The 27,987-nt window shown below is 37.2% G+C and overlaps 1 protein-coding gene across 2 annotated transcripts; it reads left to right on the top strand.

Annotated features, from left to right (window-relative positions):
- The first annotated feature begins 243 nt into the window (after positions 1 to 243).
- Positions 244 to 27,600, top strand: RFTN2 (raftlin family member 2). Of its 2 annotated transcripts, none has more exons than XM_081330769.1 (10): positions 244 to 432; positions 896 to 1,042; positions 3,344 to 3,527; positions 7,393 to 7,504; positions 9,379 to 9,697; positions 11,366 to 11,569; positions 13,314 to 13,432; positions 14,149 to 14,252; positions 21,357 to 21,435; positions 24,324 to 26,311. In XM_081330769.1, the coding sequence occupies exons 2-10, from the start codon at positions 904 to 906 to the stop codon at positions 24,588 to 24,590; spliced, it is 1,527 nt and encodes a 508-aa protein (XP_081186895.1). In that variant the 5' UTR covers positions 244 to 432; positions 896 to 903; the 3' UTR covers positions 24,591 to 26,311. The 2 variants fall into 2 exon arrangements, with proteins under 2 accessions (XP_081186895.1, XP_081186894.1); XM_081330768.1 differs by lacking the exon at positions 244 to 432 and adding an exon at positions 26,336 to 27,600 and having other exon boundaries at positions 603 to 1,042; positions 24,324 to 24,617.
- The last annotated feature ends 387 nt before the right edge of the window (positions 27,601 to 27,987 follow it).

The following is a 27,987-nucleotide window of genomic DNA, read 5'->3' as shown; positions in this document are numbered from 1 at the left end:
CAAAATGTTCCAGAAGATAGTCACATTAGGAGGGAGCTTTCCCAAGACCCATTTTTATCAATCAGATTGGATTACCCTGATGATTGCTCCACTGATGGTTTTCAAATAGGCAATTTAATCATTCCAAACATAGTATGATTTCACTGCTCTAGTCAAATCTTTCTGCAGTACTAGCATGATGTGTAGTTTTCCAGCTGCCCTAAGAAAAGGAAGTAAGCAGCTAACTCTCACATTTAAAATAGAGTTGAACTGCTTTTCATTTATTTTCCTCCCTTTTGAGATGCCAGAAGCAATTTCCTCTTAAAGTTGACTTCCTTTCTGGAAATGATTTTCTTCTCAGACCACGGTGAAGCTCTCTATCCTATTTCTTTGACTTCATTTGCCCGTTTCACTTCTTTTACTGGCCATTACACTGAAGCAGATCTTCTGACTGTAAGTAATCACGCAAAAGTTTTGCTCTTAACTTTATTTTGTTTCTTTTCTTTTCTACAGCATTATCAGCGAGCCAAGAGAGACAGACAAAGCACTCACTGGTGCCCTCTGCAACAGCACACTATTAGGGGGCTGGCTGTAAAATTGACGTGGCATGGAAAATCTCTGCTCACTTTGTAGCAGCTTGTATTTTTTTGAAAGAGGAATAGTACTCCTGCTGAATTTGTTGCCTGATATCCTTAAGAGCGTTGTGCCTTGCTGTGAATATGGAGAGAAAATTCCTCTTTTTTCTAACTTGGGAGCAGAAGATTGGTTCCTGTTTGGATGTATGGTTAACAGCAATAAAGAGGATCTAAAAACAGATTGCTTGCTTTTAACCAGTCTGATCAGAGAAGCTGATTTTGTGCCTGGGGAGTTTGTACCTTCGCTTCTCCTTACTTTTCCCCTTATACCCATCCACCAGGTCTTAAGATGGGGTGTGGGCTGAGAAAGCTAGAAGATCCAGATGACAGCAGTCCTGGAAAAATATTTTCAACGCTGAAGAGACCACAAGTGGAAACAAAAACAGACGCTGCTTATGAGTACATATTGCTAGATTTTACATTAGAAGGTATGTGTGAAGTATTTTAACCTTTCAGAAGAACAAACATACTGCACAAGCAAAATGTGGTTTCTTATGGTTAAGATACAGGGGGGAAAAACTTTGATTCATTTTCCCCTACTGCTTATTAGATTGAGAATTTAGAAATGACTATTCAAACATTTTTCTCTGCCTCTGCTTGTCATACCTGGGTATCTCTGAAGAAATATATCCCTTTTCAAGACCTTCAGGGTTAAGTTGGAGTTATTAACAGTAAGTGAAACGTTGAAGATATCACATACAAATATAGTTGAATGTATTCTTCTTTGTTTTATACTGTTTATGGACATCTGTGCTGTTAGAAACAGACTACTCTGTAGGGCTACTTCCTTCTTTTGTAGGGTGTCTTGTTTCTAACCAACTCCATGTCCCAGAAAGTTGAAAAAATAAACAAACAGTCCCAGGTGGCTTCCCACTAAGAACAGGCAGCTCTTTTCGGCAAAAGTGGCTTCTGAGAATTTTTTGAAGAAGTTTTCATAAAGCTATTTGGGTCTTGATACCAGCTTTTTTGTGTAGAAGAACTTAGTAGAAATTAATCCCAAACAAAACTTGCATATTACAGTCAGAATTTACATGTTCGTAATTTAAACAGAATGATTTTATAATGTATACGAAGCATTGTACAGTACCACTAAACTATATGCTAGCTTTTAAAAATATTTATTTGGTTTTGGATGAACAGCTTTTATGAGGAGAAAAAATAGTAACAAATACTCTGAGCTTCATGTTTGATTGCCTAAAACTAAATGCCACTATATTCGTTATAATTGTGCATTTGGCTTTTGATTTAAAGCATGCTATTTTTTTATTTTGATGGGTAATAGATTTAAGTATGTATATTTTCAGGATTGTAAAAGTACTTTGATGGAGATTATTTCTTGTAAAATAATCATATTGCTTATAATTCTAACAACTCTTAGTAATTTTGTGTAGTTACTTTGGTAACTGAGGTGATTGATGAGAGAGAGAGAGAGAAAGAGAGAGAGAGAGAGAGAGATGACATTGCCATTTTTCTATCACATATCATAATAAAATAGGCAGTTGGATCCAATCTTGTCCTTCTATTACTGGAAGGCCCTTTCCATTTCTGGCAACCAGTAAAAACTCAATGGAAGCTCCTATTGGAGCAAATATGGAAGCAATGAAGTCCAGTAGCAGGACCTGAAAAGGTAAGGTTAAGTATGAAGACTCCAGAAACAACATGAGACTAAAACCAATTGTTGGGGTTGCTTTTTTTCTCTTTTGTTCATATTTTATTGATGGTGGTGGGAACGCTGAATAAGACTCCAATCATTTCCCAGCTTCTTTATTTTAGAATACCTCCAAGTTTTGCTATACATTATTGGTTACACTGAGAGGTGAAAACGTTCTGTCATTTATAGATGCAAGCTTCCTATTGAGCACAGAATCTGAATATGCTTTCTTTCTAGTTTTATTTTTTTTTTAAAAAAACAACGAGTCCCTATACTACTTTATTATAAAGCTTGAAAATAGTTGGACAGTGGCTGATGTCAAAAGCAGAATTTCATATATGGTAAGGCTTCTGTGTCTACTCAGATTTCTTGAGTGTGTGTAATAGAAACAAATACCTAATGCAAATGTGCAATATATATATATGGGTCAAGATCTGTGATATATATACTTCCCTTTTTAAACTCATTTAATAATTTAATAGGCCTGTGTCAGTACTGCAACCATAACAAACAAATATAATTTTTTTAACTTTTTCCCTGTACCCACTATTTATAACTCTTAACGGTTCAACACCTCCTATATTCTGTTACTGCTATAGCAACCAAAGCAACATGCAATGTTGTGTTTTTCAAAGTACTTTTTTTAGTAAATTGATTGATGATTGATTGATTGATTGATTGATTGATTGATTGAAATATTGCTTCTTATAATAGCTCTCTGAAAATTATTTGTTAAGTTCTTTTCTGAATTTTTTTTTTCTTGGATTCGGCTTCTCTTCTTGGCAATGTGAGGATGACCTTCACAACTTTGTGTGATCCTGCTAGATGTAAATACTCTTAGCATATAGTCCTGACTTCTCACATATCCCTCCCTGGAGCACCACTCCCACCACTATGATGACGCAACGCTGCAGGACTTTGGAAGGCGGGTAGTCTTAGTAAATATCTGAAGTGAATAGCTAGTGACTAGTGAACCCATCCCGTGATAATATATCACTGTACAACTTAATCTTTACCAAAAGTTATTTTAAATGTTTGAATCCTACATCAAGTGTTTCTCTTGTTTTAATCCTTTTAGTTACCTCAAATCCAGAAATTATCAAAATATGCTCTGTTTTGGATATTGCAAAGAATGTGGAGGAGTATTATAATAAAGGATATGTGGTAGGAGCTATTCATCCTGTTTTGCTGTCATCTGGACAAAGAAGACATTTTCCAGCAAGTGACATCTATCGAGTTGTGCTTGTGCGTCTCAAATTCAGGTAGGCACTACAATAAATGTTTAAATTCCAGTAAGCTTGTGTATTGAGCAAAGTTCCTTCATTGAAAAATTTATTCCCTGCTATTAGAGTATTATGACAACCAAATCATAACTTTGTTACATCTTAGAAACAAATTAGAGCTTAGGTTAAACTGCATGACTTCATTTATTCCCCTTGCAAATAGCTGTCCAAATCAGGAGATTTGCAAAACTAATATCCTCACCATCCTCCATGAAATTTTGGTGCCACCCTGATGGCTTTTTCTTATAGAAAACCCTTGCGTTCAAAGACAAAAGATACAATTAAGTCACAGGTACTTTTAAGCCCATTTATTATGACAGAAGCTTTAGAGGATGAAATCATTTCCATTAGATAACTTCTCCCTTTAAAAATGGGAAATAGGGAGAGAGATGGAAGCAAGCAAGCAGTAACCTCAGAAAGAAATAGAACTAAAATAGTATGATTGTGCTTGCCATTATCTCCCTTTCCTTGCTTTTATTTCCTGCTGACATTTTTGTTCTCTTTGCATCCTTGCCTGTACATACCTGTTAGTGGAGATAACTTTTTATGCATCTGAGGAAGTTACATCCAGCCCATGAAAGTTTATGCAAAAACACATTTGATAATCTTTAGCTATTTAATACTTGGTACTGTGACCAACAATGTGACTTTCCAGCTATACTTCTGGAAAGAATTTGAAATTCTTAAATTAAATCTCCAATGAAGAATTGCTTAAAACTGAAGCTGAACTTAACCATAGTACACCTATCAGAAAGCAAGCTAGATAAATAGGCTTTGTGAAATCATTTTTAGTAGCTTTTTATATATTCTTATATAATGGGTGGATATCAGTTCATATATTTATTTATTTATTTATTTATTTATTTATTTATTTATTTATTTATTTATTTAGATTTATATACCGCCCTTTCCTGAAGGACTCAGGGCGGTTTACAGGATATTTAAAAGAAAATCAATACAAAAGTTAAAACAAATTTAAAAAGATTAAATGAAACCCTGAGAGAAAATAAAAAACCCAGTTAAAATTAAAATTAAAAATTCTCAGCCTGGGCCAGAGAGCTCGAAGAGCCAGGTCTTCAGGTCTCGGCGGAATGAACGGAGGTCAGGGGCAGTCCTAAGCTCCGCGGGCAGCTGGTTCCAAAGGGCAGGCGCGCCCACTGAGAAGGCCCTACCCTTGGGTGTTACCCGCCGGCAATCTTTAATCGGCGGCACCCTGAGAAGACCCTCCCTGTGAGAGCGCACTGGACGAAGGGAGCTTGATGCTGGCAGCAGGTGTTCCCTCAAATATCCCGGACCCAAGCCATTTAGGGCTTTATAGGTCATCACCAGCACCTTGAATCTCACCCGAAGGGCAACCGGGAGCCAATGCAGCTCGCGGAGTAGAGGTGTTACATGGGAGTATCGGGAGTATCGGGAGACCCCCATCACGACTCGCGCGGCCGCATTCTGCATATTTGTATATTTTTACCTAACTGAAACCTCTGTTGTAAGAAAGTGGGCATTATTTTTCTTGTTCAAGGCTGCATTCTCTGATGTCAGTCTGTTTGGGTCCCAATTGTTGGCTTGTTCTAAAACTGCGTCAAAAACCTGAGCCAAAAGTGACTAGCCATCTTGAGAAACATCTCAGTGTTTCTTTTCTGTATCTGATTCATTTTTTAACAACCTCTTTGTTCTTTTTTACTCTCATCCTGCTCTACAAGCAGACTATTGGGGGAGAAGCTGATTACTCTTGAAAGCTTGATCAGAACTACAAGTTGCCCCTTTATAGGATTATTATATTTATTTATTATATTTTATATTTTATCTCATCTTTATTACTTTTATAAGTAACTCTAGGCAGCAAACATACACAATATTCTTTTTTCCTCATATATTTTCTCAGCATGAGAACTGTAGCATTCTTAAAAAGGAGGAAACTAGTCCAGAGACAGAACAAACAATGCAAGAAAAACACTCTACATGACCTTAATAAATAAGGTGTAACAAACAATAAGATAATAAACTTAGCATTATTGGCATACTAATATTAATATCATGATGTATAACAAAAAGGCCACAGTTATTAGTTCTAAATATATTCTTCTTGAGAGCTACTTACAATTAATTTTAATTTATTGAACTCCTTCAGGTTCAGCTCTCGAAACTCTTCTGAAATATTTCAAAATAGCTAAAAATTGTATTTGTGTATGTTACATTACCTAAATGTGAGTGTGAAATGTTAAGTGCTCAAGATAATGAATGTACTAAGCTCCACTTAAACCTTAAAATGTTAACTAAAGCATTTCACAGGACAAAAGTTTCCACTCCTGTACTCTCCACAGCTATCTGTGCTTCATAAACAATGTGGGACAAGACAGTAACATTTCCTTACTGTTAGCTTCTTAAGCTGAAATATCCTAAGATTCAAATATTTAAATCTAACCAGTTGTTAGAAAACAGTTATCTTCTGACTTAGCAGGCAGTCATTTATTGCTTGTGTTGTTTTGGTGAACCTCAAACAATAACAGTTATTTGTCATCATGAAAACCCTTTTTGCAACTATTTTGTCTGGAGCTGCAAGCCAAAAGGGAAAGTTGAAGGATAGATAGAAATTGTCTAATTCATTAACCCAACTGGATTCACTTTTCACATTCCTCCAGCAGAACTCTGGAAATCTTTTATGCTGCTGTATCACCTGGGGTTCCTCTGAAAACTAATGAGGACTCTCCAAGCTCCACAAGCTGAGTCCAAGACTGTTGTCATTCTCTTGTTACAAGTGGCCTCAGTAAAAGCAGACCCCCCTAAGAATAACCCCAAGTTTCCTTTTGGGTGGAACCCAAAAGAATCCATCAGATGCCTAGAGTGGACCAATCAAATAGTTCCTACCTCCCTGCTCAACAGGGGGTGATCTGTCCAAGACAAGGAAGTGATTGTAATATCCCCATGTTGCTATCGCTCTGAAATAAAACCTGGGTATCATATGTAACACCTTCCCTCCCACATACACACAGGTGAGTCAGGCCAGAGATAACTTAATCAAGTCCATGGTTGTTATGGTGGCCATGAACTCCTGAGCTGCTTCCAGGTTCACACTCAGGGGTGATGGATTCAAGTCTTCCAGAACCATAAGCTTGGAGAACTCCACCACAAACCCAGCCCCAGATTTAAGCTACTCAGCTAGGGAGGCCACTCCAGATTTCTCTGCTGCAGCTCTGGGTGTCTTGGCAGTCAAAGACCTCCAATATTTATCAAGCCAGCAGACAGGCTACCTCCACCATACTCTGCTTAATTTGGGCTAACTTGGGGAGGTTCTGCTTCACGGTGTCTAAACTGGCTGCCACGGTCCTCTCTTATTCCCAACCTAACCAAACAGTCTGCACCAAAACCTCCAAACTCCAACCCTCAACAACATTCTTAATACGCCCAAATTCCTACATACCTTGCACATACACGCACCCCTAACCCCAAAGCCATTACAAAAAAGTAATGCATTTGTAGCTCAAATTAAGCCTCTCAAATCTAACTCTCAATCCATCTGCATTATGGTTAAAATACCATCAATGAAACCTCTTAGATATCTGAAGGAAGTTTGCTTTTTAACTTACATATTTATACTTGCATATTTCAGCAGAAAAATATTTAGTATTTAAATGAAATGTAAATAAGGCTGCTCAATGGGCAATTCAGTTCTGTTCCAAGCAATATGTTTGGGCAAAAGAATCACGAATAACGGAAGAGCTACCCAAACAAGACAGTTGCCAACATTCGGTTTATAATTTTTTGGAATGAAAAAGTTTTGCTTGCTAGTATTTTGCACAAAGATAGGTCAAATTTCAACAAAGGCTGCTTTCTTTCTGTGTTCTAGCCAGAAGAATCCACCAATGAGAGAACCAAAACAACCCAGGCTTGTGATTGAGGAGTGTCCTTTAACGTACGAAAAACTAACAAATGAGGCAGTTAAGGAAGTGCTACAGAAGGTATGGACATTTTCACTGAATATTTCACTTTTTTTTTTACTATAATCCTACTTTGAGAACTCAGACACTGTTCACAAACAAAACCATACATGTCTAATACCAACCTTTGTCTTGATGATAATGTAACTACTTTCTGAAACATCTGTTTCAACCAGTTCTCATAATTCCACAATTTCAAGAGGTTCATACTGAAACTGGTCAACTTCGCTTTTCTGTGGTATCACCAATACTATAAAACAGCCTCGTGAAGGGCATCAGATTCGCCCCCCTCCTTGTCAGTTTTCTAGAAGCCTAAAAACTGGGTGGTTTTGAGGGGCTTTCTTTGAGTTCCTTCCCTGATACCACATTGCTTTTTGGTTTTGACTCTGTGTGTGTGTGTGTGTGTGTGTGTGTGTGTACGTATGTGTATTCCCTTTTGTTTTTATGCAGAGCTAATCCGTGGCCTGGCTTTATTGTTATGACTATTTTGGTTTTAAATTCACACAAATGTTTTCACTTTTATGTAACCTGCAAACACTGAGAATCATTTAATTGCAGCAGAGGAGAAGCGCTACAAATAATGCTAGCACCCCACTTATAGATTCCTGCCACTGAGTTCTCCCCTTACTCTTTCCATTTCCCTGCTGATCCTGTTGAGTCAAAGATGGGTAGAAGTTGAACAGAACAGTGGTGGCGGCAGCTATGGAAAATGTGTTGGCCTGCTTTACACAGAAACCTGATTTCTAAATTCAGAAGAGAAAAATATGCTAGGACTTCTTCAGAAGAATGCCAGGGCCTTATTGATGAAATATTCCACTGAATATTCAGTTCTGTATGATAACTGAGTCTCTCAGCTGTTCAGTAAAGCTTGCAGAATGCAGCCTTGGAATATTCCATGTTGACATTCCATGATGAAATGTTGAATATCGTGTTAAATGAAATGTTGAGTGACAACCAGTTTGGTCTAGTGCAGGGGTAGGCAACCTTGGCTCTTTTATGACTCGCGGACTTCAACTCCCAGAATTCCTGAGCCAGCCTGGCTCAGCTTGGAAATCTCTCCCTTTTCCCTCAGCATGGCTGGCTCAGGAATTCTGGGAGTTGAAGTCCACAAGTCATAAAAGAGCCAAGGTTGCCTACCCCTGGTCTAGTGGATACAATACCAGGCTAGAAACCAGGAGATTGTGAATGCTACTGGGCCAGTCACTCTTTTGCACCCCAGGTCACCTTACAGAGTTATTGTTGTGGGGGAAATAGAAGGAATAAGGAGTATTAGGTATGTTTGCTACCTTGAATTATTAGGATATACATAAAGAGATAATTCCAGAACATCAGCATTTATTAAAGCTTTGCATTGATTTTTTAAGACATTTCAATCATGTTTTAAGAGCTAATTTGGTATAAGGGTTAAAGCATCAGGCCAGGAGACTGTAAATTCTAGTCCTGAGTTAGGGAAAAAGCTAGCGGAGCTAACCCTTCTTTGTTGGGTCTAGGAAGGAAAGAATGGCAAACCAATTCTGAAATCTTGCAAGTAAATTGTGGGGATTTGTGCAGGCTCTTGTCAGTATTCACTGACTCAGAAAGGCAAAAATAAATAACATAAGAAAATCCCTTTACATATCATTAATTTTTATCCAGATGGAAATAGGCAAAAGAACCATATATCATGCTTTTTGTAAAACTGAAGATACATGTTTTACAGTTAGTTGAAATTCTTGAATAACTGGCTGTTTCATAATATTCATAGTAAAATAGGTATGCTATTTTCATATATCAATGAACGTTTCTTTCTGTGTATTCACATAAAGCCATCATACCTAAACCAGCTGTACTCCTTCCTAGTGAACAATATGCATACCCACCCCATTGCATTAGTACTGTCTTTCTGAAAAATATAGGTCAATGATGCTGCTAAAAGAGGAATGAAGTTTGTTGGGTTTATAACCCAGGCTTGCTCTCAATCTAAAATCTGCAATGGCACAAATATGGGTGAAGATACGGAGTCTGACTCGACACTATGCAGAAGGAACAGAGAGCAGAGGAGCCATGATTCAGACGAAAATGTTAGAATCTGGAATGAAGGGACGCTGAGTGGTCAATCCTCTGAGAGTGGAATACAGGAAGAAATTCAGCCAGATGGCAGGCCAGCACAAAAGACTGATTTTCAAGATGGAAGAGAAGGCTGTCCCAGCCCAAATAAATTAAAGGAAAAAGAAGGTATTTAAACACATCATCTATATATTCTATATGCACAACGTAGCTATCTCAAACTACCGTATAGAAGAATCCATTTTTAAGAACAATAGCTTAAGAGAAGGATTATCAAACAGTACAACCATATTTGGAGGTGCTCTTAAACTTTTCTCATGTATCACTGTGTTTATTTGTCCTTTTTTTCACCAAGGACAAATGTAGATCTAAATTTGAAAATTGAAAAATGCATTGCCTCTACTTTTTTAACAATTATTTTCAATCTGGAAAACTGCAACAGAACAAACATAATATCACACGTGTTATCCTCCGCATTCTTAGTGTCTTTAGGATGAAAACTGGCTGAACCAATACTCTCTCAAAGGTTAAAATGATATGGAGCATCAAATGGAAGTCAATAATTCTCACAGATCCTAAAATGTAGGTTGCCAAGGATACTTAGGAATCCCTAAATATTTAAAGATTCTTACTTTTGCCAAGTTGTGAAAAACCTATTCAAGGCAGATACAGCATCTTTCCCTCTAAAACCTCCACTAGCCCATGCAAATCTGAGCAGATAGAAATTGTACACCACATACTAATATATTATAACTTCCATGGGATACTCAAAAGAATTATATCTAACTTCTGGTGCAACAGTTCTCAGGAAGTACTGATTTTTATGTAAGCCTCCTTTTTTCAGATTGTTTAGTACATAATAACAAATAAATGAAACCATCAATCTCCCATATTGTAACTAAAATTGTGTGACCGCAATGAAAATAAGGCAATAGGAGATGCAGAACTGAACACTATTGTTTTTCATTATGTTTTTGTGTCATCTGCTGATTATTGATATAAAATAAAGCAAATTTAACGGAATAACTTAGAGAAAATTGCCACTGAGTTTATTAGAAAAAATTAGCATGGTAGCGCCCAGCCTTAAATCCCTCATAAATGGTAAAACACAGATATAAAAAGATGAATTCTGAGAGAAAGATGAATAATGGGAATCATAAAAAGTATGGTAGCAAACAGTTGAATGGTAGTAAGTAGAAGAGGAGGATGAATTTAGCTAAAGGAGAATGAACTTTAGAGAGAAATGTCAATGTCATGTGGATGATTTGGCTGGAAAGATTAGGGGGTAAGGTTGCCAAGTTTAGTTTGCAAACTGGCAGTCCAAGTGAGATGTCCACAGCATAGTTAAAGCTGCAAGATGATTGGTGAGATGACAAAAGTATGACTGTAGCTGCAACAGATGAGGCAATTAAAATGTAAGAATGGAAATGGAGGCGTTAGATGCTTAGAAAAAGTGAGAAAGAAAAATCCTGGCAATACAATACAAAAGAGAGAAGAAAAACATTTTGCAAATCACAATGTAAATTGAAAGAGGGAACTATATTCTGTACAGAGAAAATGAAGACTTTGGATTTAAGTAGCTGAATTAAGCTGGCTTTCAGGGTAGGATTTTCCAACATTTATAACTTACATATTGAGAGACTGATATAGCAATTTGAATTAATGTAGTATTCAAATGTCGTGCTGGGCTTTTTCTCCATATGGATCTTAATTTGTATTCTTCATGCAAAATGTAATTTTGTAGATTTTAAAAAAATCTGTAAATATAATCTGCTTCCCATTGACATTTTTACAATGTATTTTATCCTAATATATTTGTTTCATTTTTTTTCTTAGATACCAAACTATATACAGTTTTCAATGTGTTTGAAGATGATTCCGTCAGTTGGATCTATCATGATGGTATTTTGTCTCTGAAAGTGTCACGGAAAGGACCTGTGATTAGTACATTGGATGCTGATTGGTTAGATTTAACCACATTTTATTTTAAACAAGGGTTGTCATTAATTGACTCCTTTGTGTGTTGGGAAGCCTCTAAAGGTAAGGATAATGATACTGTTTTTCACCCCTAAAAATAAGGATATTAGCAGAATTCCTTTCAGAAAATTCAAGGAAATTCAAAAAAAGTGTGCAAGTTTTAAAATAGGCTGCAGAGTAAATAAAGACAATGGTCTGGTTGATTCAGGATAGACAAGGCTTTCAGATAAGGCTTGCATCTGTCACCCACCCACCATCATAGATACTACATTTATCACTCACTGGCTTTCTCTTCCAGGGAACTATTAAAAGATCACCAGAGGGAAGAGAGAAGCAATCAAGATCCCCCACCAGCTGTTCTCTATGCGTATCACTTGTTTCTCACTGTAGAGAACCAACTGTTTTGAGCAGAATGGCTGGGGGAGGGGAAGTCTCACTTCCTTTCCTCCCACCAAGAGAGAGAAAGAGGGATTATTCACCCTTAATTTAGGAGTGAAAAATAAGAACTACCAATGGCTGGGCAAAAGAAAGCTATAAAGAGGCTTGGAGAAGACTAAGCAATTTTTCCAAACTTCCAAATCGTTCTTTGTAGGAGAGGTCAAGTTTTAAGTCCCCAGATTGATCTGGTCTTCCACTTTGAATTGAATTGCTTAAAAAAAGATAACCAAAAATGAAAACCTAAACCTGAAATGTTTGCTGTCATGGAAATTTTTTGTTTCAAAGAAATGAGATATGTGATGAACTGCCTACATTACATACTTCACAAGGGTAGCTGGCTTACCCATTTTGAACTGGTTTCTGCAGGAAGAATTGAACATGTGAATCGCACTCAACATGTTTTTGTTTTAATGTTAGCCACCAGATAAAAGAAACATGTTTATTCAGATTATACTCTTATTTACCGTATATCTCAGCTATTTACTTTCTAAAATTGAATTGAATTTCTTTCTAAAGGCTAAACTAGACACAAAGTGATTCAAGAAATGAACTAATACATAAATCTCATAGATGCAGATGAGGACCTTGGATTCTTAGCATATGCAGTCTCCTTTTAAACTGAATTTTTCAAATGTAATCTTTCTAAAAGTAAAATAAACAGCAGATGACTTGCTTGAAGCAAGTGAGAAGGTTGACCTAGAATTTGCTTTGCTGTTGTACCTTCTTTGCCATTTTACTTCCAAAGAAATGAGGATGCCAGATTCATTTTGTGTTTAAGGAATGTACTGCATATTCGCTTTATATTACACCTATCAAATCAATTGAAAATAGGTGAAAATAGGACAACCAGATCTGGGCAAAAAAAAAATCAAACAGCTGCTAGATGGCAACAAAGAGTCTTTCACAACCAAGATTTAGTAACCCTAATCATTATTTAGAAATGTGTAATTCAAGGATAGATAACCTCAGTCTAGTCTGAAAAGCTTTTGCAAAAGTTTAGACACTTGTATAGTATTTCAGCATGGTGTTAGTAATAAATGCTAATGTGTCAGAAAGACGACTTGATTGCATTATTGGCTCTGATGTCACTTCTGCCCATTCCAGACCCACTCATCATAGGAACCCAAGATAGGTGGTATTTGACAGGGGGGAAAAAACTTACCACCCACAGTCACTTAGATAGAGAGGAGGGCAGTGTCTAAACAATCAATCAATCAATCAATAAATTCCTGTTCATTGACAATCGCATCAGAATGATCATGTGGGAGATAGAAAAAGAAAGCATACTCCTCTTAATACATAAGCGTGGTTCTGTAAAGTTTAAATATTTTCTAAATGGCTATTACTTACTATTTTTTTCTTTCTCTAGCTGACTTTGGGACCAAATCATTAGAAGGGTTATTTATATATGAAGAAGAACCGGGATTTCCAGGTTCGGAGAGGAAAGGAAATGATGCTATTGTTGTAGAACAATGGACTGTCATTGAGGTAATTCCCTATTTTTATTTTTGACAATTTAGGTTACTCTTCCTGATTAATTTCAAGGGTTTACATAAGCTCAGTATGCAATCAGAAAAATAGTCAATATGTGAGCAAATAATTTTAAATGGACTTGAGGTTTCAGCATAAAATAACTCACAGTTCAATTATCATTTTAGGTAATCATGCCCTGTATATATCTTTGTTTTCTAGTGTCCATAAAGGCCAAATCTACATGGTAGGAATGGTTGTCATAACTAAAAAGCTGGTGCTGATAGGCAGAAATTAAAGATAATGTTCTGTTTAAATTTTAAAAATGCTTAAAGAAATAAATATCAGGAGTTTGCAATAATAAAGAAACAAATAAATGAAATCTTCACTTTAAAAATGAAACAGGTGGTTCTGTTAAAATTAAGTTGAATTAAATCCAAATGGGATTTTTTCAAACTTAAAAGCAGACTTATATATAAGAAATTGTACTTTCCTGAAGGTGATGACAATTACAGTCTAACTGTACAATTTATCAAACATGGAGTTTGTCTTTTATATAAATGGTGGGGTGGGCACACTGTTCTTATTTTTTGTATGCTAATGGGTAATAATCCTTTTTAAATATACCTGGACATTTGGGTTTCCCCTCCTTCCTTTCCACATCTCGTGGTTGGTCTGTGGAAATACTTACTCTGTTCTTACATATATATATCTGTATCTATTTTTGTTAACAGGGCAGTGAAATCAAAACAGATTATGGTCCTTTACTGCACACTTTGGCTGAATTTGGCTGGCTTTTAACGTGTGTGTTGCCTACTCCTATCATCCGACTGGACAGGTAGATGAAATAACAATTTCCCTTCCAGTTCCTGGGAATCAGTTGAAGGCAAAAGAGGCTAAAATGTAGTCCAGGAAGCAGCATTTCTGTTTTGCCCATGTCTATTTTCTTTATAGCAGCAGTGAACAACACAGAGCTGCAAGGGACACAAATAGCTCCTCAATTAATTTTGAAAAATACTTTTTCATCTTATTGCCCAAAGGATTTCATTCATATACATACATACATACATACATACATACATACATACATACATACATACATACATTTTATTTATTTATTTATTTTATTTTATTTTAATCCCATTTATATCCCGCCCTTCTCCGAAGACTCAGGGAGGCTTACAATTTAAGCACAAACCAATGTGCTTAGCAATAGCCTTCATTCTATGTATATGCCTGCTTATTAGGGCTTTCGGGGGGCCCCAGCGGCATTATTACAAAGTCAGCTTATTGCCCCCAACAATCTGGGTCCTCATTTTACCTACCTCGGAAGGATGGAAGGCTGAGTCAACCTTGAGCCTGGTGGGATGCGAACCTGCACTAATTGCAGGCAGCTGGTGTTACTTAAGGAGGCATTAGCCCACTGCTCCACCATACATACATACATATAAAAATATTTAAAAAATTTAAAGTATCCATGAAATTTCAGCAATCTTATGTGCAAGTGCTGAGATATGGAAAATCTGATGAGGTTTTGATATTCTTGTGCATTATTTTGAAAGACCGAGGAGAGGAATTCAGAACATTATTTGAGATTTGCAGAATGGTGGCTAAATCAGAGACTAGGCCTGCATTTTTCCTCTTGAAGGGATCATTGAGACACATGAATTTTAAAAAAATAACTGAACGTTTATCGGTTTACAAAACAAAAAGTGATGGCTTAAATTAGGAAATGCTTGTTGAAATATGAACAAGCAACTGAGGGCTAGTTGCTAAATACAACAAGAATATACAGGTAGCCCTGGACTCACAACAGTTTGCTTCATGACTATTCAAAGTTACAAGGCACTGAAAAAAGTGACTTATGCCCGTTTTTCACCCTTATAACTGTTGCAGCATCCCTGTGATCACGTGATCAAAATTCAGATGCTTGGCAACTGACTCGTATTTATGACGGTTGCAGTGTCCCGGGGTCATGTGATCACCTTTTGCCACCTTCTGACAAGCAGAGTCAATCGGGAGGCCAGATTCACTTTACAACTGTGTTGCTTACTTAACAATTGCAGTGATTCACTTAACAATTTTGGCTAAGAAAGGTTGTAAAATGAGGCAAAACTCGCTTAACAAATGTCTCAGTTACCAACAGAAATTTGGGGCTCAACTGTGGTCGTAAGTTGAGGACTACCTGTAAAGCAAATGTGAGAATAAATGGAAGGCTTCATGAATGATTCAGAACTACACTGGCAGTAAGACTGGAACCTGTGACATTTCCTTGGTCTATGTATGTATGGGTGATATCCCTGCCCATCTCACTCAAACGTACATCTGAGAGCAGAACAAACAGTTCAATTGTCTGCAGGAAGAAAGCCTTCATATTAGCAAATATCTGTATTTTCTTCCAAATTGGTGATTTTTTTCTCTTTTTTTAATGTCTGCGTAGGACTGTAATGGTCAGCTGTAATCAATAGCAGATTTTTAAAAATCTATTTGGTATTTAACCATCAGTTAGCACGATTAAACAGTCTCTCTCTATGATAGAGTTAAATATCTATCTCCTAGAGTCCCTAGACCAGGGGTAGGCAATCACGGCTCTTTTATGACTTATGGACTTCAACTCCCAGAATTCCTGAGTCAGCTGACTCAGGAATTCTGGGAGTTGAAGTCCATGAGTCATAAAAGAGCCGTGGTTGCCTACCCCTGCCCTAGACCTAGGCAGCTGGCCTACTACTTCAGCAACAATTGCTTGAGAGGAGGCAGGAAGGGGGAAAACCTTTCCATATAATCTGTTAGAGGACAGTGTAATTTAGGAACTGATTCAAGCAATTACCGGTAGATATTTATTCCATGAGAATTGGCCTAGGTCCTGCACCAATTCTCTTAAACTAGAGAGGCAGCATCAGTATTCCATACAGTGTTATTTTTATTTTATTTCTCACAAGGATAGCAGTAATTTTGGAATTCCCAGTTTAAAAAAATAATACCTTAGAAATATTTGTCTACAAATTAAAAAAATAACATGAGCATTTTAAGTTTGAAATGTCTGAATGAAATAAATGTCCTAGGAGTTTCATCTCCTAGAATTACATTTTCTGCCTATTGCACGCTGAAGTGATCGGCTGCAAAAAGTTAACAGGAGATATCCCATTATTTCCATCAGTACCGGTATCTTTGCTGACCAAATACCCTGTCTTTCAAGAAAAACAAGCTCAGCCCATAGAATGAAAGCAAACAGACTCCGCTCATAGACTCCATCCTTATCTTGACTAATTGTAGAAAGGGCATTAAGGGGAAAAAAAGGAAGTTTGAAGTCTTTTATAACCAATTGACTGTTGCAGGAAATAGCATCTGAGTCATTAAATAGCTATCATGTGCTAGTAATGAATAAGCAAAACTGTATAGTATTTTTTGGAGTCATAATAAATAGTCATTTGTGAAAACCAGACATGCAAAGAGGGATGCTGATCATAAGCTATAACTTTCATACACATAGAGGGTTAGAGGCTCTCATCACAACTGCACAATGTGACTAAAGTCACATTCTTAACACTGCTAAGTTTGTAAAGCCGCCCTGAGTCTTCGGAGAAGGGCGGGATATAAATGGAATTAAAATAAAATAAATAAATAAAATTCAAACTAGCTATTCTATGTCCACATATGCACATATGCACACACACACACACACACACACACGCTTAACCCTTTTCTTTATGACAGGTTTGGAACTATTCTTAATTCCACATATACTAATATTTTATTATATCAAATTGGATTAAACAGTTCACCTACTCTGAAATCCCTTGAACTATTATACAAAAAAGCAATAAAAATACAAAACTCATTTTTAGCATATGCAAATAAAGACTAGTCCACAAAAAAGCATTCATTTCTTATGGACTGAAAATTTCATATGTATAACATAATTATTTAATAGGAGAAAGAGGAAATTGTACATATTTAAAAGGAAATTAGAAATCTGGTTTTCTAAGTAGTCCTCTGAAAAGGACTCCCAACGATAAAATGCTTTTCAAATATATTTTACTGATTTTATTTTATTTATAAAATTTATAGGCTGCCCATCTTACCTCAAGGTAACTGTGGGCGGCTTACAATGTAAAACATAAAAACTATTTAAGGGAAAAACATAAGTTAACACAAAATCCAAACAATACGGGCCAATTAAAAAACGAGGAGGGCGGGAGCAGGGGGGGAAGATGAGATCTGTTATTAATCGATCAACCACCTCCATTCTGATGCTCCCCCATTGGAGCCTGCTGTACAATTGATATGGAATCGTTAACTTATACACAGAAAAAAAATTAATATAAATAAGACACATATTACTATTGTCTTCCTGATAGTGTCTAAATCACTGGTGTATAATTCCAAATAAGACAACAAACTACAAAAACTGGATGTGTAAAAGTGTATTTTGAGCAATTGTTTTCCAACAATTCGTTCAAACCTATCTATTTCTTCCTTTAAAAGCACATACAGTAAATGATCAGAAGGGAAATAATCCAACATAATCCCAATCCAACATAATGTGTTGAGTCAGCAAGCTTTCTTAATCAGCTATCAGGAAAAAAAGGTTGTTTTTTTTAAAAAAAAAAGTTAAAAGCTTTATCAGCTACTTAAATATACATATACATATACATATACATAGAATGAAGGCTACTGCTAAGCTTGTAAGCCGCCCTGAGTCTTCGGAGAAGGGCGGGATATAAATGGAATTAAAAAAAAAATTAGTGATTCCAGCCTGCCCCCTTTACTGGCTGGACTATGTGAACCTGCCAGGCAATTGGATCAGCCACATGAATGATGCACAAAGCATTTCTGCACAAAGGAATCTGTAACCTAGAAGCCTGCTTTGGCACATTCATGGCTAAATGGGAGTCCTGACGCATCTGGGAAAGTTGCTATGATTGGGGAAGATATTATTTGGTTCAGTTTTAAAAGTGCAGTCCAAGTCACTGAATTAAATCATCATTAGTTCTTTTTTTTTAAAAAAAAGTATTCTCCGCACCTGTCAGAATAGGCTGCTAGTGATTCTGAACTATAAACAGTTACTATTTCAGTTTAAAAAATTGAGGAAGTTCTGCATTAATTTGTGTGAAACTCTTTTATGCTCACGTTGTCATGAGACATTGCTCACATGGTTAAAAAAAGAATAACATGTTTTTCAGTCTACAGTTCTGTTTTTCCCACAGACTTTGAACTTTGACCTCAGTACGCAAGTGGAATATTAATAGCTTTTGCTTTCTGCTAAATGCAAAGATGTTTTCTTTTGCATCAGTTCACACATAGTTTGTTCAGAGGATTACAGGAATATTAGCATTTTCCCCCAAATAATTCCTTAAATCCTATAACTAGAAGAGTTTTTGTTTTCACAGTACAATTTTCTGTTATCCTCTCCCTAAAGCAGACCCACCAAAAATCAACTATTGTAGAAAAGGATTTTCCCCCCCAGATAAGTAGCAACAATGGCAAGAAGAGTTTCTAGAACTTCTGCCTTCTTACATACGTGAAAACGCTTTTTAGCTTGTTCCAAGGTTTAGGGTGTCATCCTATGTACCCAGGGGCCATAGGATTCCTTGGATACGACTTTCCAGAAAACGCTTTCAAGGATTGGAAAATCCCAAGTGAATAAAGCTTTAGAAAAGGGATATTGAGCTATTTCAGGGGCAAGTAAAACAAAAGCACTCAGGCTCTCCCAACTCTTGTCCACAAGCCTGACCTTGGAGGAAATTGTAAGATTTCCTTTGCAGTGAAAAATGGAAGATGTCAAACATGGATGGAAGAGTACAAATGCTTCTCTGTTTTCAGATTTGCCTTAATGATCAGCAGCCAGCAGGGATTTGGACATCTTAGCACGACTGTCATTAACATGGTTCACATTATCATTAGTAACTGACCATAACTGAAATCGAAGTGATGTATCCTGTCAAAACAGCATATGATGTATTTGATGCATTATGTCATTTAGACTTCCACTGCCTTTATTTTTTCCCTTGTAGATATTCCAGTAAGGAAAAAAAGCAGAACAATCTGTATAAATTCAATTCTTACTGGTGAACAAGTTCAATCATGCCATTAAATATAATCTACAAGTAGCAAATTAAAAAGGCAAAAGTTATGGTAAATATCTAGTTACAGCAATGTGTTTTCTTTCCTCATTTGTTGATCCAAGTCCAACTTTATCTTTTGTTAAGACAAAATATAAGAAGAAAGTTCAACATATAATACAGATCCTTTTAATGTACTTTCCTTCCTTCATTGAAATTCAGGGGCAATCCCAACTTCATTCAATTCAATTGTGAATTTATCCCCTGACATTTATCGTGCTCAGCATTTCAATAAGGCCAGGTCTATTTTAAACTTGTTCTTTAAAACAGCAGGTTCAGTGCTTCAGAATGGAATATTTCTTTAAACTTAACGTTTAGCCATGAGTTTATCCCTTTGATGATTCCATGGTGTCCCAACATAAAATAGGATATACAAAGATGACTTGTTTCCAGAGAAATTCTTAACCCCGCCTTTTTCTAAAAAATCCCAGAAAAATGACTGGATTCTTGTTTCATTGGTCCCCTTTTTCTCTTGTCTCTCTAACATCATCCATAATCATTCTCAATGGAATCCTATGATGTTTACAAGGCTAATGATTTACTGATTGATTGCTAGGCCATGCTGTTGCTAGTATCATGCACTGTACTAAGCCAATCTTTTAAACCACAGTTTGCATAACAGGTGATGCATTGGTCTTGATCAATCTTGAAAAATCTAATCCTGATGAGAATTTGGTTAGTTGCATTGATGAGAAGGTATCAGGAAAAACAAGGGCTGCAGACTAGATTCAGAAGATGAAAAATCATTCTGGAAGATGATTTAACATGCCACTTCACTATAGTTACCAAAAGCAAAACACCCCTCCCTCCAAAAAAAAACATACATGTGATCACAAGGAAATGGGAATGCTTGGATGGCAAATTTAACTTTTTCTGATGAACTTAATAATGATGGTCACATAGTGTGCCAAACAAAAATTAAACAAACCACATTGATTCTTTGTACAATATGTGGACCCAGATGATTTGACAATACTTAGAATGAAGGAACATGTGTATGTGTCATGTTTATGAAATAAAAAACATGTTAATGAAAACAAATAGGCTGCCTTAAAACAGAGGTCCCCAACCTGTGCCACGATCCACAAGTGGGCCATGAGCTGTTTGCAACCAGGTTGCGGAAACGACGGGCCAGCGCGCACATATGCATCTCCACTTGTGTGAGCAATGGAAAAACACATGCAGCACGTTCCATTTTTGTGAGCGATGGGTGAGCTTGCATGCCACTCACATAAATGGAGCTGTGCACATGATTGCCAGCCGCTCAAGTGGAGCCTCCCCCCCTCCCCACCAGTCCGCAAACCAGACAGGATTACCTTAAAAGCGCTCATCAAGATCATTAATTCCAAGGTTGAATATGACTTGGCCGCATTACTGTTACGGAAAGCCAAATATGTATTTAGATTAACAGATGTAGCAAATCTGGACATGACTAGCTGTTCATGCACTGGTAATTTTAGAGGCTGAATAAATTTTGCTACTACATTTCTTTTAAATATTAAGAGGAGAATTTGCTTGGAGAAGCACAGTCATTAATATGTTGCTTTGTAGGTAGGAATAATGTGGCCCCTGAGGACAGGCCTTGATGGCACACGAGATTCCTCCTTGCTGAAATATCATAGGATTGAGTCTGTCTTTTGCTGGATGCTAAAAGGAAGGCAATATATAAATAAATGTGTTAAATACATACACAAATGTGTTTGATGCATATGACACTTCACTAATAAAGTATCATCCAGTTTCAGCGAATTCTATCGAATTGTATATGAACAGAACCAGAGAAAGACAGAATTTTAAAAACAGCTTCTTTAATGTTTCAGTGAAGGCAATCTAGCCACTAAGCAAGTTGTTTTCCTTCAGAGGCCAGCTATGGGGAACCCAGCTGTCCAGATACCTGAGGTAAGAATTACAATCTGAGATAATCCCTGCTCTCTCACTTAAAAGTCATTTGTGTGTCTTGCCCATCATGTAAACCGGGAAAGGGCTCGTGTGGCAAAGGGGACTGAGAGAATTCAGAGGGTTTATTGGCACAAGCAGAGAGGCTGTGTAATTTGTACAGGTCAACTGTCTCCCTTGAATGTGTTTTCTTTCTTACAGCTTGTTGCTGTACAAAATGCAAGACTTTTTTTTAATTTATATGCAAAATCTAACTTCCTCTTGTTTATCCTGCAAAACAATTTGAAGCTCTTAGGCATGCCCCTGGAAGTCTGCAACACCTATATGACAATATGTGAAAGAACTCCATTATTACTGAAAGCACTTCTTTTTTCCACACCATTCATTATAAAGAGCGCATTGTGTAGTTACGCAATTACTAGGATGAGCTATGTGACAAATTGTTATCCATTTCCATGTGAGATAAAAAGCACATTGAAAACGATTCAGAATATGTTGCCAAAGTGATGTCCTTGGATGATCCTTTGCCTGTTTCCTGATGCGCACTGTCCATTACACAGCTTTTTTAGCAGGATGTGATGAAACTAATAACTGCTTTATTTCTGGCTTGCAATCACTGTCACTGTGTAGGGTCCTAAGGGTCAAGAACTGATTTGACATTTTTTCTTACAAGGAATCTCTTTGCACGTCCCTCTGTCCTTTGTACTGCCACATCCAATCCCACCATCCCCCTTAATTTTTTTTGAAAGTCAAGTTGCCTATAGAATGAAACAGAAAACTGAATATGAGAAAGTTTAGCATTGTCCATTTTTAAGAGGTTGCATTTTGCAAATCCAGGGCAAGCATGACTTAAATTGTTAGCGCCATTCATTCATTTCAGCCGTCACTTCCCCAGGGCAGCCTCCCCCCACTTCTCAAACTTGTTTTGAAGGGCTCTCCTGAAGAGTGTGAGCCATTATGCTAAGCAAGGGCAGAAAAACAGTCTATTTCATGTTTAATGAAGGAGGCCTGCATCCCTTTAAAAAGTTTCTTTCCCCTTAGCCTAGGAGGAATAACTGGTTTTAAAACTATATTTCTTTGGGTCGAGCGAAGGAAATTAAAACAGATGGAAAGCAGTTCACATGCCACATTTTTTTAGACCAAATTCATTGTTTCAGAAAAGGAATACATAAAGAGTTTCAGAAACCTTTATTCCTGGAATGTCTCAATGAAGTATTTCTTCCTAATTAGTTTTAATTTATAGCAATTGCAATAGCACTTAGACTTATATACCGCTTCACTGTGCTTTACAGCCCTCTCTAAGCGGTTTACAGAGTCAGCATATTGCCCCCAACAATCTTCGTCCTCATTTTATGACCTCAGAAGGATGGAAGGCTGAGTCAATCTTGAGCCGGTCAGGATTGACCTGGCAGTCAGCAAAATTAGCCTGCAATACTTCATTTTAACTACTGCGCCACCACGGCTCTAAACAGACTAAGGTTTTGATTTGCTGAGTAATATCACACTCAATTAATTAGTGCTGAGACTAAAGTTTAAAATATTTGGACTTAAATAAAAATATGATACACTAAGCATAAAGGCAACCACTGTAGAAAAAAAACCCTACTTGATGAAAACAAGTTTATAAATCTATATTGTACTACTCATTCAATGTACTAATTGATAAGGTTTTTCTTACAGAAATAGTTCCTTCACTGAATGAACTGTATTATGATGAGGGAAACAGGAGATTAAAGAAGGACTATTAAAAACATTTGATCAAGAAATTTCGGTAGTATTTCAGTTAGTAATATTAAATATACAAAATAGTGGCCTTCGGGAACTATATCTTAAAAAGCTAAAAGGTTAAAAAAATGATCTCGGAATCAAATATTTAAACAGAACGACATAGGTGCATCCCTGTTTGGATGCATCAAACTTTTAATTTATCATTTTAGATTTAAATTGTTTGAGGGTGCAATCATAATCAAAGCTACTATTTTGCTCTTAAAAACATCTATTTATGCAGTTTAATTGTAAATCACAGGTGGTGTGATGTGCAATTCAAAGGTACTGTATTTTCCAGTTCAGACTTTATTATATGCAAAATATTTCTAGGGAAAAAAAGGGGAGGCGATTTGCTGAAATAACTTGGAGAGAGTGAACAAGAATACTGCTTGAAAACCTTGTGCAGCAGTAGCTCAGGAAGAGGCATGGCCTAGCCAACTTTGTGTTGGATCAGACCCTAAATAGTATCAACCCTGATTTATACTTGGATGAGAGGCTATTAGGGAATCCCAAGGCTGTATCTTAAACAGAGAAGTAGAATAACATCCCGCAAAAGCCTGTAAGGTTGGTAATAAAGTAGAATGGATATGAAGTTACTAGGAATTAAGTTCACCATGAAAGAATGTTTACACTGTATAACAATACTGGAAGCTTAATTTAGAGTTTAATTTAAAAATCCTTCTAATAAGTTACCTCTTAGCAAATACTATTTTTAGGTCAAAATGAGAACAAGCATTGTTGAATGTATACAAAACAGGAGTAGTTAAGGATCCAGTAGCACTTCTGCTTCTATGCTGGAGTGCCAGATTTATAGTCTGTTGAATTAATGGTTGATTCCAACTACAGGATAAGAATACTGTGCAGACATTGGCAAAATCCTCCCTATTCAGCAGCTAAAATCTTTTCAATCTTCTGGGAACTTGGCAGGGCTCTGTGCTGGCTGTACATAATTATGAAGAGAAGGATAAGGAACTACATTCCATAAATGGATTTGGTAAAGCAGCCAGTGGGGGGGTGGAAACCACCCTAAATTCGACTACAGTCCAGCCATTCTAAACTCCCAGCTCATATTCAAAAAGATCCCTGCCTGGATCAACTATAAATCAAGTTCCTTTTTATTTCAGAAAAAGAACAATAAGCAATTTGGAGAAGAAAAGTTGAACATAAGAGGTGGAAAAGTTGGATCAGACACAGCTGATTCTCAGCCTGTAGAGCACATGCCACCTAAAGAGGAATTCCATATAGCACCTTCTCCACAGTGCTGGCCCAAGGATGAATCTGCCCAGTATGGAAGCTTCCCTGCATTCATGAGCAGTGACGGCATACTTAGAGAATTGGAGGAAGGACAGTTTGACCAAGAAGATGGAGTCACTCAAGTCACTTGTATGTGACCAGGAAATTACTAAGAAAACCAATAGGTATTTTAAATGTAAAAATGTAATATTTTATTAATAGGCATAGGCATAATCCTCAGTCAAAGGGGTATACGTTGAAGTCGTTTTTGCCAACTGCGTTGAGGAATCTATATAGAACTATTTCTATTGCATTTACAGAAATATTAACTTGTACATTAGGTCAATTGTATTGGTGTGTTACATTCCTAGAACAGCGCTATAAATTGCTGATAGCTTTCTTTGCAATCTTCCTGGCAACTGGAAACAGGTACAGACAAGCTGTTGACTTTTGCCCTGTTAGAAAGCATAACCTTTTCTACAGTATAACAATATGATGCAATAGTGACACTGTAGAGTTATAAGCATAACAAGGATGAAGAACAGATTAAAATGGTTTCTAAACAAGTGTGTCATTACTGAGCTTCACTTTTATTCTCATTGTTTTCAAAATGCCAAAATTCAAAATGGTGGTCATGAAACCTGTTGCTGAAATATCTATGAATATTCCATAACATGAGATTGTTGAGAAGCTGAAGAAATAAAGCTTTACCCAAATGTCTGTAGATTCTGTCCTGGGAAGACTTGAGAGAGCTGTTGTGGAAAGCTAATTATTAATTTTTAAAATGTGTATTTTTCATATCTGGCTGCATTTTTTTAAAAAAAGAAGAGCACATTTTGCTTCAGTCTGGGTAGGGAAAAATAACCAAGCAGGCAGAAGGGGGAATTTAATTGCTGCTGTAAATGGGATATTTTGTCCGTGTGAATCCTCGCTTGAGAAATTTTCCTTAGAAATCCACCAGGGAGAAAAATTACATGAGTTCTCTGTGCTCTGGACACTGCCTATCAGCCCCTTTACCCCTTAACATGATTTTCAATTTACTTTTGCTGTTTTTATTACATCTGAATAAATGATAGCCTCACCAAGGAACTTTCTACATTGAAAGCAGACCATGTACCCCTGTCCTAATAGTTAGACCTGAGAAAAATTTACAAAGGTCTCTATCTCCCATCTGCAAAGGGGCCACTTTGAAAACAGGTGGACAAATTCCAGCCTTGCCTATACTCCTGGCCATCTGCTGCTGTAATCACTGAGCAGGAATTTGTCCGATCATAGCCAGAGAGCTCTCAGCTGCTCACTCCAGCTTTAGGCCTGGTTCTTTTTCAGTGAATGCTTGCAGCTGACTCCCCAATTGTGTTAAATTAAGAGATAAAACGTTCCTGAGTGGACACATGCTTTAGGCAGAATGCCATTATGCCAAACATTCATCTAAACCTCCACATAAACCTCAGCTGGCATGGTCAGAACATTAAGGACCAAATGTTGCTTTAAAATACACTGCTCTATTTCTTTCATCAAACTACGCAAGTGAACTTTACAGTAAACACAAGTCCAACGTTAGGATTAGGATTGAAATTTTGCATGGCAATTACAAGCTTAATGAAAACTATATTGTTTTCATGATTCCTGAAGTATTCTCAATTCCTGGAAATTTTCCGTTCTAATCTGCGGATATTTTAAATAAGCACTCTAACAGTATAATCTTATTTATAATTACTCAAAACTAAATCCTGCTATGCTTAGGAGTGTTATTTCTAATATCTAGAAATATAGGCTCAGTTCAGTTCCTTTAAGGAGGAAAACACTGAGTCCTGCCAGAAATGTAGGAAGAAAACAAAAGCCACAAAAGAACTTAGCAGCAAATATTGCATTCATTGCAGGCGCATATTTCTCATTTCCTTAGAAGTCTGAAGAGGGATGGTTTTGACCTTGAGGAAAGAATTCTTAACCCTACTTTCAAGCAAGAGGAAGTGACCAAGATACCATCTGTTGGCACCCAACCACACGCCTGTTTGTTTTGTGAGTTTCACCGTGTTCATCTTTAGAAGCCATTTTGTGAAAGCACATGCCCCTGCATGTTTTTTTAAGGTTCACCAGAAATATACACTGTATTCTAAATTCCAAAACTTCTCAAAATTAGTCCACCACTGCCTTAAATTTGCTCCAATTGGAAACAGCTCAGGTGTCTCTTAAGAGAAGACTGGGGCTATCCTGGACTAGGAATGGGGTTCACTATGAGGTTAAAATTATTTGGAAACAATTACTGCCTAATGATCACACTATCCTTTAAGTCTATAATGGCATAATTGCAGCACTAGGTTTCAATCATTCTGGGTATTTATTTAGTTATATTCGATTTCTATAACCCCCTATCAAAACAAGTGATTTTGGGAGGCCTACATTGGTGGCTCAGTGGACACTGAGCTTGTCGATCAGAAGATCGGCAGTTTGGCGGGTCGAATCCCGAGTGCTGCGTAGCAGAGTGAGCGCCTGTTACTCGTCCCAGCTTCTGCCAACCTAGCAGTTCGAAAGCACGTAAAAAATGCAAGTAGAAAAATAGGGACCACTACGGTGGGAAGGTAACAGTGCTCCGTGTGCCTTTGGCGTCTAGTCATGCCGGCCACATGACCACGGAGACGTCCTCGGACAAGCGCTGGCTCTTCGGCTTTGAAACGGAGATGAGCACCGGCCCCTAGAGTCGGAAACGACTAGCATGCATGTGCGGGGGAACCTTTACCTTTTTCTTTACATCATAAAATGTAAAAACAAGTTTTAAAAATACAAAATATACATGCTTGCTGGCAGAACAATTATCATAGGTGATAATATAGCCAAGAAATGGGGCCTTTAACTCACTTGAGATTCCAGACCCAGGTACACAACCAAGTCTTCATGGCCTTACAAAAGCCAACAGGTAATCTCTGATTGATCTCTGAAGGGAGAATATTCTAGAAAGTAGGCACTATAGCAGAGAAGGCATGTCTCCTGGTCCCCATCACCTGACATTCCTTGGCTGATGAGGCTGTAACACACCCAAACTAACAGAAAAATTGGACTGGTAAAAACAATTGGGAGAAGACGGTCCCTTAGGTAACCCATCTTTAAGCCATAAAGGTTTTCAAAAATGATGTGGCGGAATGTAGGAGGGATACATTCCAAAAGCCAAAGAGGCAGGCTCCTCCTTTGATTCCTGGAGTATTATCTATAGCAGACATGTCAAACTCACAATGTCATGTGACGTCGTGCAATGTATCGGAGCATTTTTGCCATTGCCGGCAATGGGGTGGGCCCGGCTTTCGGATTTGCCACCCGATCTATAGTAATGGTTGCTTTAGTTTGGCAAGATTTCTGTATATGTGAGTAACAATAAAGGAAACTACTCAAGTAAAATGTCGTTCTTGGGGGGAAGCTTACAGATTACCAGCACCTTGAATTGCATCCAGAAGCCAATACTGTTCACCTAGTAATGATTTAAAAACTGGTCAAAATCAATATCCAGTTTTCTTCAATACCATATCCATATAAAAAAGATGCTTTATAGCTTTAGTTTTAAAA

The sequence above is a fragment of the Vipera berus genome, assembly GCF_964194415.1.
Source record: "Vipera berus genome assembly, chromosome: 1".
Lineage (NCBI taxonomy): Eukaryota > Metazoa > Chordata > Lepidosauria > Squamata > Viperidae > Vipera > Vipera berus.
The sequence above is the reverse complement of the archived record's forward strand: the minus strand, read 5'-3'. Positions and strand labels throughout refer to the sequence as shown.